Source organism: Dicentrarchus labrax, unplaced genomic scaffold (genome assembly GCF_905237075.1).
Source record: "Dicentrarchus labrax unplaced genomic scaffold, dlabrax2021, whole genome shotgun sequence".
Taxonomy (NCBI): Eukaryota; Metazoa; Chordata; class Actinopteri; family Moronidae; genus Dicentrarchus; species Dicentrarchus labrax.
The window spans coordinates 22,658,846-22,673,603 of NW_026136707.1; the positions used below are offsets into that span (position 1 = coordinate 22,658,846).

Genomic DNA, 14,758 nt, shown 5'->3' on the forward strand with positions numbered 1-14,758 from the left:
TTTTAAACTTCTACTTGAACTAATATTTGTGACTGTTTTAGTGTATGTGTTTTGTGTTTGTGACTGAATTGCCCTGTGATAATGTATAAATGCTTTTTTAAATTTTCTATATTACATTTCATGAGATATTTTTTAACAATACATGTGCCACTCAAAAACTGTGCCCAATTACTTGTGTATAGCTGCAGTATATCATTGTTATTCATCAGAATGCTCTAGTAGTTTATTAAGTTATATCATATTACATAACAGGTCAGTCTGCTAATTGACCATAATGATTCCTGGTAACCATGGAAAATGGTCTGTAGTAGTAACTGATAATAGCCAACCAATGAATCAAGAAATTATAATTTAATTCAGTTTAGCCTCAATGAACACTCAGCAACTAGAAATGTCCTTTTTTCTTGTCAGAGTTATTACACACATTATATTACATCATGTTCATTATATAACAAGGCAGATGACAGTATTCTATGATGAATCTACCCAAACAGTGAGCGTAATCCATGAGATAACTAATACTAACCAAATATTCACAGTATATAAAAAAAAAGTTCTTGTTGGAGGCATTTAAATAAACTACTTGTATGTTTTATTTTACATTATACCTCAAGTTTAGGTTTGCAGTTATGGATTATGGACTGTATTTGTCTTAGAGCACCAAACAGCTTCTCATAAGCTAAACTACAGAGGCAGGCTTCTGTATTTTACCTCTATGTATAATGCTTCCCTGCAGAGTGTAGAAGAGCGATATTTCATCAGTCAGCACATTGAAATTGGTCTAAATGAGTAGAATTTGAATGAAGAAATTACTTAATATATTGCACTCTCATATGTGGTCAAAGCAATGACATTCCAGTTTGAATTAAGTTTTTTCAACTTTGCTAAAATAACTGACGTTGACATAGTAATATGAATGGAATTATGTTGATTCAGTATGAATTATTACATAAACTTTATTCCATTAAAAAATGTATTCGTCCTTGATATTCAAAAACTACAATTGTTCAATAGACATACTTCACCATTTTCACACGGTCTCGATTGTAAAATCCCACACCATCCCTTCCATTGTCAGAGGAAAGAGGAAGGAAGTGGTACAGCTCAAGGATGAGTAGGCCTTCTCCTGTGACTCACACACTGCCACTGACCCGTGTGGCAACCTGATAAGCTCACATTATGTCTCAACTAGCCCTGTGGCATAATACCACGCCAGCATGCCAGCCCAATGGGAAGCTGCCACATGATGCTCGGTGACAGCCACAGACCTTTTTACCATGGGAAGGAATGAATGCAGTCCATACATGGGCATAGATGGTGTGCATATGATAATGTGTGATCCCGCTGAATATGCAAATACCGAGTCCATCTGGGTCAACAAAGTAAATCTTAATACTTGTGTCACTGCATTTTAAGGAATATCTCATCTAAAGGAAGGGTGCTTTTGGGTGAAAAACATCAGTCCTGTTACCAATGGCAACAACCATTCAGGAAAATGGGAACATTTAAAAAATGCCCAGTAAGACAGGAATAAGGCACATTCCCAACTAAAGCCAGTTTTAAAAAATAATTTTGTAATATGTTGTGTGTCAATATAAAAGTCAGTATAAAAATGATGAAAGATCTCTTTTTCTACATTTGCTGTTTTTACATTTCCTTTCCTTACAGCGAATTTCTTGATTGCATAATGTATGTTAGAGCAAATATAATTTCCAGCAGCACAGTGGGTTCTACTGACCTGTGTACTGAGCAGAGCTGACCTGGAAACCACACACAGTTGAACAAATATAACAAAGGTATTATCTGCCAACAGTACGTTGACCTTGGTGTTGATCAGAGTTGACCTAAAGATCAATCACCGCTTTTACTGCACACAGTGATTTAAATTACTGAATAATATATGCATGACAAACAAAAAATTGTTAAAACAAGTCACATGTAGAAGCCACTCCGAGCAGGTTTATCAGTGAGACAGCATTCAGTTGTTATGGTAGCTCCTGGATTGTACTGGAGACACACAGCTGGAGATTCAAAGTGCCTTTCATGTTCTGGGTCAGTTCTTCATACAGAAATGACTTTGCCTTCATAGGGCTTTCTGATGACAGCTGTAGGTTCCCCCACCTGCAGGCCAAATACAAAGCAAAAAGAAGGCTTAAGTGAACTCATTGTACAGTACCTCATCAGGATCTAGTTGCTTTAAGTTCAACATAAATCAGAATTTCAGCCCTGATTAACACAAAGGCAGTCTTTAGGTGTTTCATGTATGCTTTATGAACAACAAAGTTTCAGGTCTTCATATGAACCCAGAGCCAGCAAGCGGTTGGCTAAGCTTAGCTTGTTGTTTTGGTCACTTGGGGGGCAACAGAAATAAGTTGTGAACAACACTGACATACCTGTTTATAGTGTACAGTTATTTCACTGAAAACAGCTGCCTGCCTTTGGCTAAAAATGACTCCATCAGAGTTAACTAAAACAGTGACGTTTCAGAACCAACCAAAACAATAAGCTGAAAGATGCTAAATAAGAGCTGTAGAGCTGAGGGGAAATGTAGGTTCGTCACTACGAGCAACTTATTTCACATTACAAATATGATTTTTGATTATAATAATTATATAGATTATTAACAGTATAAATAAATATTGCACACACAATCAATACTGCATATTGTTTTACTAGCTTAAAAAAAATCCCATTTGAGTTTGACACTCAAATAAAATGTGTTGAATTTTACGCACAAAATAGCAAATAGGGAGTGATTTCTGAAACACATGGGGGACCAGAGTGCAGTTGTAACATTTCACTAATTGAGGTGTTATTTAATGAAACCTCGTGGGGCTTGACTGACCTGATCCCTTTGCTTGATTCTTTTGTAAACAAATTCAGAGAAGGGTTTTCTGTGGATGAATTTGCCATGCCCTGGTGACACCGTTAACCGCCCCTGCTCATAGACCACTTTGCCTCCAGAGATGGTGATGACGGGGACACCGTGGCACTCCATGCCCTCGAAGATGTTGTAGTCCACAGCCTGGTGGTGGGTCTTGGCCGATATCTTCCTACCGAGACACAAAAATACAACTACAGGTTTGCAAAAAGCTACTACTAAGAACTACTTCAGAACGAAACTTCTTTATCACATCTAGCCTTTGTGATAAGTGAAGTAATCACTGCATGCTTTCTGAATACCAAGCTGAAAAAAGAAAACATAGACCGATTGTGAATCCTTAATGCCCCCATTCTAGTCTGAAACTGATTGAATCAGGCCAAGATGTACTCGTACACAGCACTGAGTTACAGCGGCTCACTTACTTTGCAGCAACACGCAATATAATATAATGTATTATTTACAATGTTTGCTCATGTGATGCTCTCCTCTCTAAAAAGGCTGGAATGAAATGCTGAATACGAATGAATAAGAGACTCAGGACAGGCACCAATTTCAAGTCTTTACCCAAACAGATTTAGCATGGCTGCAACAGAGTGTATTGGCTAAAATGATTAAAATACTTTAAATGATTTATCTAAAAGCACTCAAGGTAAATGTATCTCTGGCAGGAAAAGCTTTATTCAAGATTTATGTAAAACTCATAATTCAATACTCTTTCTTGTACTGTACTGTACTATGCTACTGCTATCTGCCCCCAACTACATTTGTACTTTGAGTATTTTGTATGCTACCTATACGTCTACTCATTCTACTACAGCAATAGTTTCTAGTTATCTCGCAAAATAAAAGTGTACATGCAAGACATATTGTTAGAGAACAAACTACCACACCATATATATACACAGTACGTTGGTCCCTCCACCTTGACCCACAACGATAAAATCCTGCTCATTAATCTACCACTCACAAGGGGACATTAGCCTGCATAAGAGCATGTACAGTGTACTTTTATCACTAGCAGATACAGGGCAACATTAGAATTCCTTTAGAGTCAGTTGAGTTTCTGTCCACTTGACGAATCTAAGTCTAATATTTAGTCTCCTTTTAGCTTATGTGTTTGGCTCCACTATCTAAATATTCTGCTGCAAGATGCTGCACTGTGTTATCTAACTAGCTAGCTACTTTATCTGTCTGTCTGGGCAGGTAGAATACAGTGGGGGTTTAAAGCCAGTTTGCTGAAAACAGCTGTCTGCACTGGCCAAAAACGACACTAAGAGCAAGAAACTGTGACATTACGGGCCATAAAACCAAAACACTGAAAGACACAAAAACATTGTGTGGAGCTGACTGATTAAAGCTGCTTTAGGTAAAGAACCTATGTACAGTACCCTGGCATGTACTAGTGTAATAGTAGTAGTAGTAGTAAGAACTTAATGTAGTTTCAAGCACATTCCCATTGGGGTGGTTGAAGGGCTTTCTGGAAAATGTAGAGAATCTATTAGAGAGAAATCCAATAACAACACTTCACAGTAAAATAATCAAATGCTCTGCACAGTACATATTGATGATGTCTAACCAATACACCATATCTGAGTGAAAAGACTAAATCAGCGGGAAACAGTGAAATAAGTCTGACTCAGCCGGTTCCATGAAACACATTGAATGTCTTTTTCATTTTTTTTTTTTTTTGCGAGCCCTCTTTTACCCCCCATTCACACATGCACATTTCCTGTTGATTTGTAAAGCCAGACACCATGCCTAGCATGCACTGACAAAAACAAGATGTGTCCTCATTATTCAAGTAGCCTAATTATGAGACACAAGGCAATTGACTGAGTTTTTCTGGTTATGCAACTGTTTGTGGCCCCTGGTCCCCGGATGTTATGAAGCGACACATACGCTGAGGGCAATTAATTACACAGTTTCACAGATGAGTTCACGGCGGCAGCAATCAAACATGAGGCGCTCTCATGCTTGAAAGGCATTATAACATCCGCAAACATGCACACAGGGTAAAGACAGGATACAGTAGAACACACAGGTGATGTCCGAGGACAAGTAGATCAAAACAATGTAAACTCCTCAGCGGTCAGAGGCGTGAAGGTATCAGGTCTCAAGCTTTCTTGATGTTACCAGGGAATTCATTTACAGCAAATTACACTGGGGTGTAATGTGTTCTTCTCCAATTCACATCAGCGGTTAGTGACTTCCCTGAGGGGCTCAGCCCAGATTCTCCAGCTAACAGAGCAGTGCAGTGCCATTCTGGGTTATATAAGCCGGAGTGTGCTACAGTACGCAAGCTACTGGAATGCAAACTGTCCTCTGTGCCTGCATCTGTGCATGTGCTCCACAGAACAGCATATTGTCCTCCATATCTGGGACTTTGTTAGAATCTTAAGAAAAAGGAAAGAAACACTCACATGATCTGTTTTTATACACAGCCGTATGATACCCTGAGCCAGTTACTGAAAATAGCCTTAATGCTGTGTGTTCTGTACTATGAAAATTGGTTTAGCTCCCACGTAAAATATTCGTCATCTTTAAGATCCTCACCATGACCCATCAGCACCGTCCCACTGATGCTGTGCGCATCAAGCTTATGTAAGTGTGTTAAAATCCTTCCCTAAAAAATACCCAAACATGGAAAAGAATGAATCATTCCAACAGTCTTTTTTAATGACTGATGAATATGATTCATATGCAAATGGTGTTATGCTTTAATTTGCAGCTGTAGATTAGTAATGACATACCCTGACTTCTGGATAGTGCGTAATCAGCTTAAGTGGTGGGTTAGTGTCTGTGTGTGTGTTGAGGTGGCACAAGATGAAAGATGCATCATTTCTCTTTTTAGTTGCCTGTATCTATAGCCTGCATGTTTCACTGCTAAACTTTATAAACCTTATCTTATTCAACCAAATACTTGACAGCCTGAAGACATGCTTTCAAGTTTGCCCAATGTTTCAGCAGCACCATCTGCAGTTGAGGCAGCTGATAGCACTGGTAGAAATGTTTCGCTTAATACTGAGAGATAAGAGAGCATTCGGAATGTGCATTTGAGTCGTACACATTAAAAACTGAGAGCTTTCTTTTCCTGCTCTGTTTCAAAAGCTTTCCCCGATACTGCTGAATGGCTGGAGTCGGGCCCTCACCTTGTCATCTTGGGGTCCCATAGAACCACATCAGCATCCGAGTTCTTGGCAATGCGGCCTTTCTGCGGGTAGAAGTTGAAGATTTTCGCTGCGTTGCTGCTGGTGACAGCTACAAATCGATTTTCGTCCATTTTGCCACTGTGCTGAGGGGGGGAAATGCAGAAAGGGGCCGATTTGAGTAAGGGGCCACAGTGGATGACAACAAAATACAGAATTAGCAGACTAAAGGTCAGAGCGTAACTGTCAAGCAGGCAACTAATTTACGCCAAAATATCATCTAATGTGTGATGTGTAAGCACTGTTGCATGCGGTAAATCTTTCCAGTGGCCTTGGGGCAGCCGAGTTGAGGAAAATGCAGCGTCTGCTCTCTGCAGCAATCTGCAGCTCCCACACTTTATTACCTTTTCTGTTTGTATTGTAGAAAAAGAGACTTCAATGAAGTACTATTAGTACAGGTGTGTATTTAGAATAATTAGAGTTGATACATTTTTACACACATTTTACCACATTAAACTGCATGGTATAAATTCCTGTTGTTGCGTAGATGGGAGCCAAGCCATGTCCAATCTTCGTGACTTGATATTAAAAGGGGCCCACGTAGGAGCCTTATCATTTTATGTGACACTGTGCCTAAATGATGCATATTCCCCAATAATTTGGCCTCCATACACGATGAGTAATCAGCTCACTATACATCAGAGTATCAAGCTGACACAAGATATTTGCAAACAGGGACTTTTAATTTTAAAGGCACAATTTAATTTGTGGTTATGTTGCCATTTGCCCTGTTTTATGCATTTTTTTCTATTTAGCCCACTGCAGCACCACTGCAAAAAGTGTAATTACACAGGTAATGACAGGAAGCTGCATAATATCTGTTGCTAGCAGCTCACACTTCTGCTGTTTCAGACTCAGCGTTGACTGATGAATTGCATTCATGTGATTGGGACGTACCACTCCTTTCTCCCAGATGACAGACATCCTGTCCTCCACTCCGTTCACTCCGTTGGGGATCTTGGTGAAGTCGTCTTTGCCAAGAGCCTTCTGGCACACAGAGAAGGTGCAGTTGTCTGTCCCTGTCACGCTGAGATCATCACTAGCACATTCGACAGATAAACACATTTACGGATGAATGACATAGTCCATTCTGGGATGGACAAATAAAATACAGAACAAATACTAAAAGTCATAATTATTTAGTCATCATTGAGGCTCACTTAATATGCAAATTAGTCCATTTGCGCAAATTCTAGCCTTTATTACATTTCCACGTCAGCTTCACCATCTTTTCCTCTGCCCCCCTTCAACAGTCTTATCAGAACAAATTGCTCCAAAACATAAATGTTCAATTACAAATATAGACACTTCACTAGCACTTTCATGAGATTTTTTTCATCTGTGATGACATTACTGGTTGGTTGCTACATTTTTAGTTCCACCTACTTGGCCAGTAGGTCCATGAGGTACCCAGGGGTGCTGGGGTCAGGTCTGAGTGGAGGACCCATGACAAAAGCAGCAGCATGGGCCCACTCTTTGTGCCAGTAATGAGTACCGTCTGTACCCAATCCAGCTGCAATAGGCTCCCCGAACACCACACGCCCTGTAGAGAGAGAAAAACACTAAATAAATAAAAAAATTAAAGTTGTTAAGAAATTTCTCTTTGTACTGTTTCAGGGGTCACATGATGACACCTGCTGCTGAAACTTCAGAAACAGCCTTGGGTTCAGAATCTTTTCAAAGGTTTTTCCACCAAGACAAGAAGAAAAATCATGTGGAGACACTTTTTTAAACATGAAAAAGAAAACACCATATATGAGCACTGATTCTGGTTCTGGTCTTCAAAAGACCATGTAGGGCCATCAGCTCTCAACCTGGCCCTACTTCAACAGCAGGTGGCAGCAAGCCCACACTCACCGTCTCTGCGCGCATTAGACACCACCTTGGCGGCTGATTTGCTCATGACATGGACCACATACAGCGGGCAGTTGACGGCGTGGGCGATGGTGATGGCCCTCTGGGTGGCCTCTGCCTCCACCTCCTCCGGCCGACACAGCTCATGGCCCTCGGGCCCCGTGATGCCCAAAGACAGCATCTTCTTAGCCCCCTGTCGATTCCCAGCAGGGACAACAAGGAAGCACAAAGGTTAAATGAGATGGAAGGATAACAACAGCACAGTATCTGTAACAGAGAGGGATCAGACTATAACTAATACAGCTATTACCTAAACTAATATTACAATAAACATGGGAAGACACAAACAAGTCAAAGTAATGCTTTTAAAACATGTTAACTGCGTTTTGTTGAAATTGGCTCTACCGCCTTATTGTTTGGGGTCCCACAGACCCAACGCCATGTGTATACAAATGTCAATAATTGCACAATCAAACTTTTTTCCCCCCTTTAAATCTTTTTTGACCTTTTAACATTCCAATATGTAGAAACGTATTAAAGTAGTGACTCTTTCCTTTTCCAAAAACTGGGTTTGCACATTTGATGAAAATGACAAAAAACTGAGTTGATAATAGAGCATTTATATTACAACAAATAAGGGAAACTTTAATGTTACTGCAAAAAAAGTCAACACCAATCACAGATAGAGAAAATATCAAATAATCAATTGTAATAACAGAAGTAATGCATCATTCTCTGTAGCAGACTTGTGAAATATGTCATGTTTAGAAGCAATTCTCATAAAATTAGGAAAATCAATCTGATAGCAAATTGTTTTGAGCAGTGGGCCCCAAAGACCCCAAACAGAACATTCGGGTTAACTATACAAATTCATCCTCACTACACCGTTAACACATTTCCCAGTGATAGCATTAAGCATGTGTTCCCCACCACTAGAGACCCACGTTTCCCTTTTTTAGCATTTGCTGCTTCCTAGTGGTGAATTGTTGTCATGGCATTTAAAAAAAGATGAATTGGAAAGCATACAAATACATCTCTGAGAAATAATTGGCCATTTTGACTCGTCAAAGCAGCAAAACACACGTGTACAAATATTAATTATGACTCCAGTCCATTGTGGCATTTCAAGTTATGCCAGTGAGCCATTAGTCACGATACAGATGTTGTGGAATCACTACGTTTAAGTGGAACAGGTGTTATTACTGGTGCTTTTCTGGATATGATGTAATCTATCTGTGGTGAAAAAGACCTTTGTAACCATCCAAAATTCTTCTGGTTAAAAGTTTGCTGCATTAGACACTGGACAGAACAAAAGCTGCTTTTCGTACATATCATCACATTGTTTTCCTAAACATTTGCTCTCATTGCTACTATAGATGGTGTCAGTGAACCTTAAACCACCTGCATTTTTCCAGGGAAAAAAATCAACATATCCCTTTATCCAGAGTTTGCAGAAATTCTCAAATTTTAAAGCGCAATTTCTGCATTGCTGTTACTGAACCTATTTCTATTACTATTACTGCCACAGTGTCCATTCTTCTATGGCAGGATCTTGCATGGAGAAACACTTAGCTTTCATCATGGTTAAACATTAACCCGTATTTGTTTCTGGACTATGGTATGTTTACACAGAGATTATTTACCTGACCTGCCCTAACCAAGCCCTTTCTGATAAAGGACTGCAGCATGTATGCTTCTGTAACTGGGGAACGATAAGGGCTGAGTTTGTTTAGATTTGAGCATTGTTAGTGTCACTATCCGTGCTAGGAAGAATGACTATTGTTTTCTATTAGCTACACTTTCAATATTTTCCAAACAGTAAACCATACGGCTTTAGCTTGGAATGGAAAAAATGGAAACTAATAATTTAAGTAGTATTTGTTAATCCTGATATAATGAATTGTTTGCCCTGCAAAAAGTATCAGTATCTTAAGAGTACTCACATACAATATAACAAAAATGGAGAAAAACGTCACATCAGCTCTTCCAGTTAATAAACATATATCTATATTTATCTTACTGACCTCTGCAATCAGGTCTCCGTTCTCAGCATGCACCTGAGCTATAGCTCCGATCTCCTTACACCGAGAGAAGGCAGCATATAGCTCAGAGTCCTCCAGCATGAACACATCTTTATAGGCCATAAACATCTTAAAGGAATTGACTCCCTTCTCTTTGGTCAGTGTCTGCATCTCTTCTTTGACCTGGAGAAGAAACAGGTTTGGAAACACACATGGATAGTAGCTCTGAATAGCTTTGGGGTGTGGGGGGGCTATGAGAAATTGTGCCTTTAACACAAAACAAATGCAAATCCTATTTGACATTTTTATTCTTAACAAGACACTTCTGTTTGCTGCCATTTCTGACCCCAATTTATTTGTGAATTGGCGAACACAATAGTAATCTCACACTTTGCCAAGATAAGTTTTTATTTTCTGTACTTATACACAATCATCTGCTAATTCACCTTGTCACTCCACCATGTGACGGCGACGTGCAGCGAGTAGTCACAGCAAACTTTGGGGTCAGCTGTCTTACGCCAACAGTCGTAGGCCTCCAGGAGAGACTTTCCCTTTTGGGGGATGACAAAGTCCATGATCATCGTGGTCCCTCCTGCTACAGCGGCCTGGTGAAACACAAATTATCAAACAGATGCAAGTTAAAGATTTATTACCTATTACTCAAGACCCATGTCAAAACAATAACTGATATGTTTAGCAAACCTATATCACTGAGTGCAGAGCAGTCAGGCAGTCACGGGCAATCTTAAACTAAAACATTATATAGTTCATCATGATGGACACAATAACAGGAACAACACCCAGTCTATCAGAGTAGCCGTGCATAGCCACGTGAAGCTTACACTGCTGGGTTTCTGACAGAATGATGGCCTTACTGACACTGTAGTTTAAGGTGTTGTTCGGTCAGTGTTGGTGAGAATTTGCTGTGACTGCGACACATTTGTTTCCCCTTGCCACATCACAACATTTCACAGTGTTGTGACTGATGCATTCAGACAGCAGCTCTCCGGCCTCTTTGTTCCTCTGCAAGCTGCTTCATGTCGCCCGACACCTCAATTATAAAACATGTGATTGTCACATTTCTAATAAAGCTGACACAAGCTGCTAATTGGTGTTTGATTTGGTATGACTCACTTGTATAGCTGCCTGTTAAACTGTTACGTACAGGGTGTGGACATCAAACATGAGGATAACTGAAGTAAAGTGATATATTTTGTTTTAGGTTCTTTGCCAGATTCTCCAGATTATGTCTGTGCCCTTTGCCAGAAATGTAATTTAAGTCAGACAAGTTCCTTTAAAAGCCTCCAAAACAGCCTTCAAAATAAAACGCAAACAGAGACCCAGCACATTATATAAGGAATGTGTTTTGCACAAACTCCTTTAAAATACTTTTAACCATCATTAAAGCTAAAACTTAAACGCCACACATTCATCCTACAATTTTGAGGAACTATGTTTCAAATATTTCCATTTTTCTGATACTTCAGAGGCAAATATTATATTATTTTATAACTTTGATTGCTAGGTAATTTGGAGATTCAGATTGATACAAAATATGATCAGCGAATAAATTAGTATGTATTATTATAGGTCAAGATAAGATAAGACATTATTGTGGCAGTGGTGGAATGAAATTCACAAATGATAGATAAGATAAATACGATGCTGCTGGTAGTAGTAGTAGTTAATAGTATTTGCAAGTGTTTTCTAACAAAATAAAATCAGAATTAAAAGGTAGTGAATATCAATACAGCTTTAGTGTGAAGGTAAGGTAACCTAACTTCTGTTATTATTCTGTGTGTCTGTAACTTGTCGCACTTGAAGGTGTGTGGAACTCATCCTCTTATATCTGACACAGTGTAAATGAAGTATCTTCACCTTGGTGCCGATATGGAAGTCGTCCACAGCCTTGGTGCCCATGAACGCCAGCTCCATGTGTGTGTGCGTGTCGATGCCGCCCGGGATCACCAGTTTACCGGCGGCATCAATGACTCGCACCCCTCCTGGGATCTGAAGATTCTGTCCAACTTCAACTATTTTCCCATTTTCAATGTAAACGTCGCTGACCACGGAGCAGTCTTCATTCACAACTTTACCCCCTTTGATCAGGATCCCGCTGGGCTCTGCCATACCTGCTGCGCGGCTCTCAGAGACTGTTGAAAGTGTTTAGAAGAGCCAGAGTTTGTGCAAAGTGAACAGCGGCAGATGCTCTTCTGTCTGTGCAGTAAGGGGTGTTCAGACACTTAACAAACGCATGGAGGTCAGCTCCAAAGTTCATGTGAGATATGCATGCCTGCAGGGTCGTGGCCACGCAATCATGATAATTCTACTCGTGCAATGCAGGGAGACAGTATCATGTGTCAGACACCGCCCTGCTCACTATCTTACAATGGGATTACTCAACATCCCGCCCACTAACAATCATTTACAGATCCTTGGCAGCTGCGACACATTTTCTGAATCACTTAATCTAGCCAGATGAGAAGTTTTTTGTTTTTTTTAAACTGCCTGTATTTGCATCTGCATTATTTATTTATTGCAACCAACACAAGCCTATAATAAGTGCCATCCCAGAACTGAAAGAATGGGTCAATTATATGACAAAAAACATGGATCCATGTGCATCAAGATGACTGATAATGTTTGTAAGTGGCTTCCTTCTCTTTGCGCTGTACTCTCTTTAGTACGTATTTCTCCATTACCTCATAGACAGTTTGTTTTTTCATTTAATTGATGTCACCAATAGAATGTTTAATGTAACATTTTAACTTGTCGTGTACAAAAGCTGTCAAAATCAATACAAATTATAATATGAATAAAAAACATGATAAATTGTCCTCTATGGCGCCTTTCCAGAGGAGAAAATGTGATGCAGTGCCCTCCAGAGTGCCCCTGCAGTGGACAAAACGTGGTAAAGTGCCCTCTAGGGTGCTATTCCTAATGCTGATATAAGCTGTTTCACCACAAATGAATCACAACTTTCTGTGCACTGTTGCCTTTTTTAGATTTTTTTTTTTTGCCCCTGCCCCTCAAAAGGCTCTGTCTGCTACTACCTTTTTGGCCTTGATTGGCACCATAGACAAATAGAAAGGAAATGGACATACAGTGCAAAAGCCACCCTGTTCGGTGGAGACTGGAGAGCCACCAGCACCGAAAGGGGTGGACATTAACACACTGGACACAGAGAGGCTGCCTCCCGTCGCTATAGCAACCTATGACGCATACTGAATAATTAGTGTCTTAACCTCCTACCATTTATTATTTAAGGTTAGCCATTTGTCAAGAAGTCCTCTAATGCTAGTGCACACTAACGTACCGGCGGTGGGACCCGAACGATTTTCATGCTAACATTGTATAGAAATTCCCTTTAACTAACGTTACTACGTTAAATGATCATGTAATGGTTTCGGTTGATTTTAAGGTGTTAAAGTAAAGACGAACTTCTTACCTTTATAACCGTGTATCGTTTTAACCATTTACTTTTGCCCCGTTAACTAACGTTAGAGTCGGTGATGTAGCCGTGTGCTGGATGAAACATCATTAGCACTGTTTAAAAGGACCTCGGAAAAAAAAAAGAGAAGGAAAAAAACGGACCTCCATAATGTGTGGTGGGGCCATAATTAACATTAACCAATACTTGGCCTTACTAATTCAAAGCTGAAAAATACTTTCATATGACATTAGTTGTAAAGCTAATTGCTAAAATAGCTAGCGTTTGCTAACCGAGTCCTCCAGTTTAATCTCAAGTTAATAACCTTCAGATCTCTACCGACTCTCATCAAATCCAATTAACATGATAAGACACAAAGGCGGCCTAGAACATCTCCAACAAAAAGTTATCAAAAACAAAAATGAAAATCAGCAACATATCATCGACGTACCTGATGGGTCGGGATCGGAAAAAATGGCGTGACTGATTTCTTCCTCTGCTCCAGAGTAACGTTAGTTGTTGGCAATGAGTAAATGACTGCCATCTGCTGGTACTGCACGTTCATGTCATGTTAAGGTAATGTTAGCGTGTCCTCCACACGCTAGTGAGAAACAAAGCGTGACACTGACACACAATGCCCTAGTGACCGGAGGGTGTATCACAGGCTTTGGCATGATACTGGGTTGGCTACTGATAGAGTTACTACTGTTGATAACTAACCAATCTGTCTCCTGTGCACAAGAAACAGAATCAGTCTCAATAGGAGACCAGACTAAACTTCAAATTCCCCAACTGCATGGAGATACTGAATCCTTGGTGTGTGTGTGTGTGTGTGTGTGTGTGTGTGTGTCCTGATCTTTGGGTCACTGGTTAAGGTTAGTGTTAGACAAGTAGGAATGGTTATGGTTAAGTCTGAAGAAATGAAATGAAGATAAGTCTATGTAAGGACCCCAAAAGTAACATAAGTAAACAAGTGTATGTGTGTGTAATATTGTCATGTAATATAATACACACATTAGGGATTTGTTGAGTGTCTGGAATCAAGAACTCTACATGATGCAGACAAGGGTTCTAGACTCCTGATTCTGGAGCTCAATGGTGAAAATCTCTCTGTAGAGTTCACACTTCAACCTGAACACAGTCTGTTCATTTGTGTGTGGAGGATCAACTGTTTGAGTACTCACGACTTTAACATTGAACTGAAAAACCGTTGTGAGAATTTTGTTGTCGCTCTGACTGTCAAACCTTTTCTGTATTTTATTTTACAGCAAGAAAATATCCATGGAGTTTACAGAAGGAAGTAGAGGCATCTACAGACCCATCAGGGTATGTGAGAGTGTATTTTTACTGGAGTTAGACTGTA

The 14,758-nt window shown here is 39.8% G+C and overlaps 1 protein-coding gene across 2 annotated transcripts; it reads right to left on the minus strand.

The window, feature by feature from the left end:
• Positions 1-336: 336 nt before the first annotated feature.
• Positions 337-12,292, minus strand: dpys (dihydropyrimidinase). Of its 2 annotated transcripts, XM_051407225.1 has the most exons (10): positions 11,844-12,292; positions 10,412-10,570; positions 9,969-10,148; positions 7,948-8,137; positions 7,477-7,633; positions 6,988-7,129; positions 6,034-6,176; positions 2,846-3,053; positions 2,040-2,121; positions 337-1,960 (listed from the first exon to the last, which is right to left on the minus strand). In XM_051407225.1, exons 1-9 carry the CDS (start codon positions 12,093-12,095, stop codon positions 2,062-2,064), a joined length of 1,491 nt encoding a protein of 496 aa, XP_051263185.1. In that variant the 5' UTR covers positions 12,096-12,292; the 3' UTR covers positions 337-1,960; positions 2,040-2,061. The 2 variants fall into 2 exon arrangements, with proteins under 2 accessions (XP_051263185.1, XP_051263183.1); XM_051407223.1 differs by having other exon boundaries at positions 337-2,121; positions 11,844-12,291.
• Between the last annotated feature and the right edge of the window lie 2,466 nt (positions 12,293-14,758).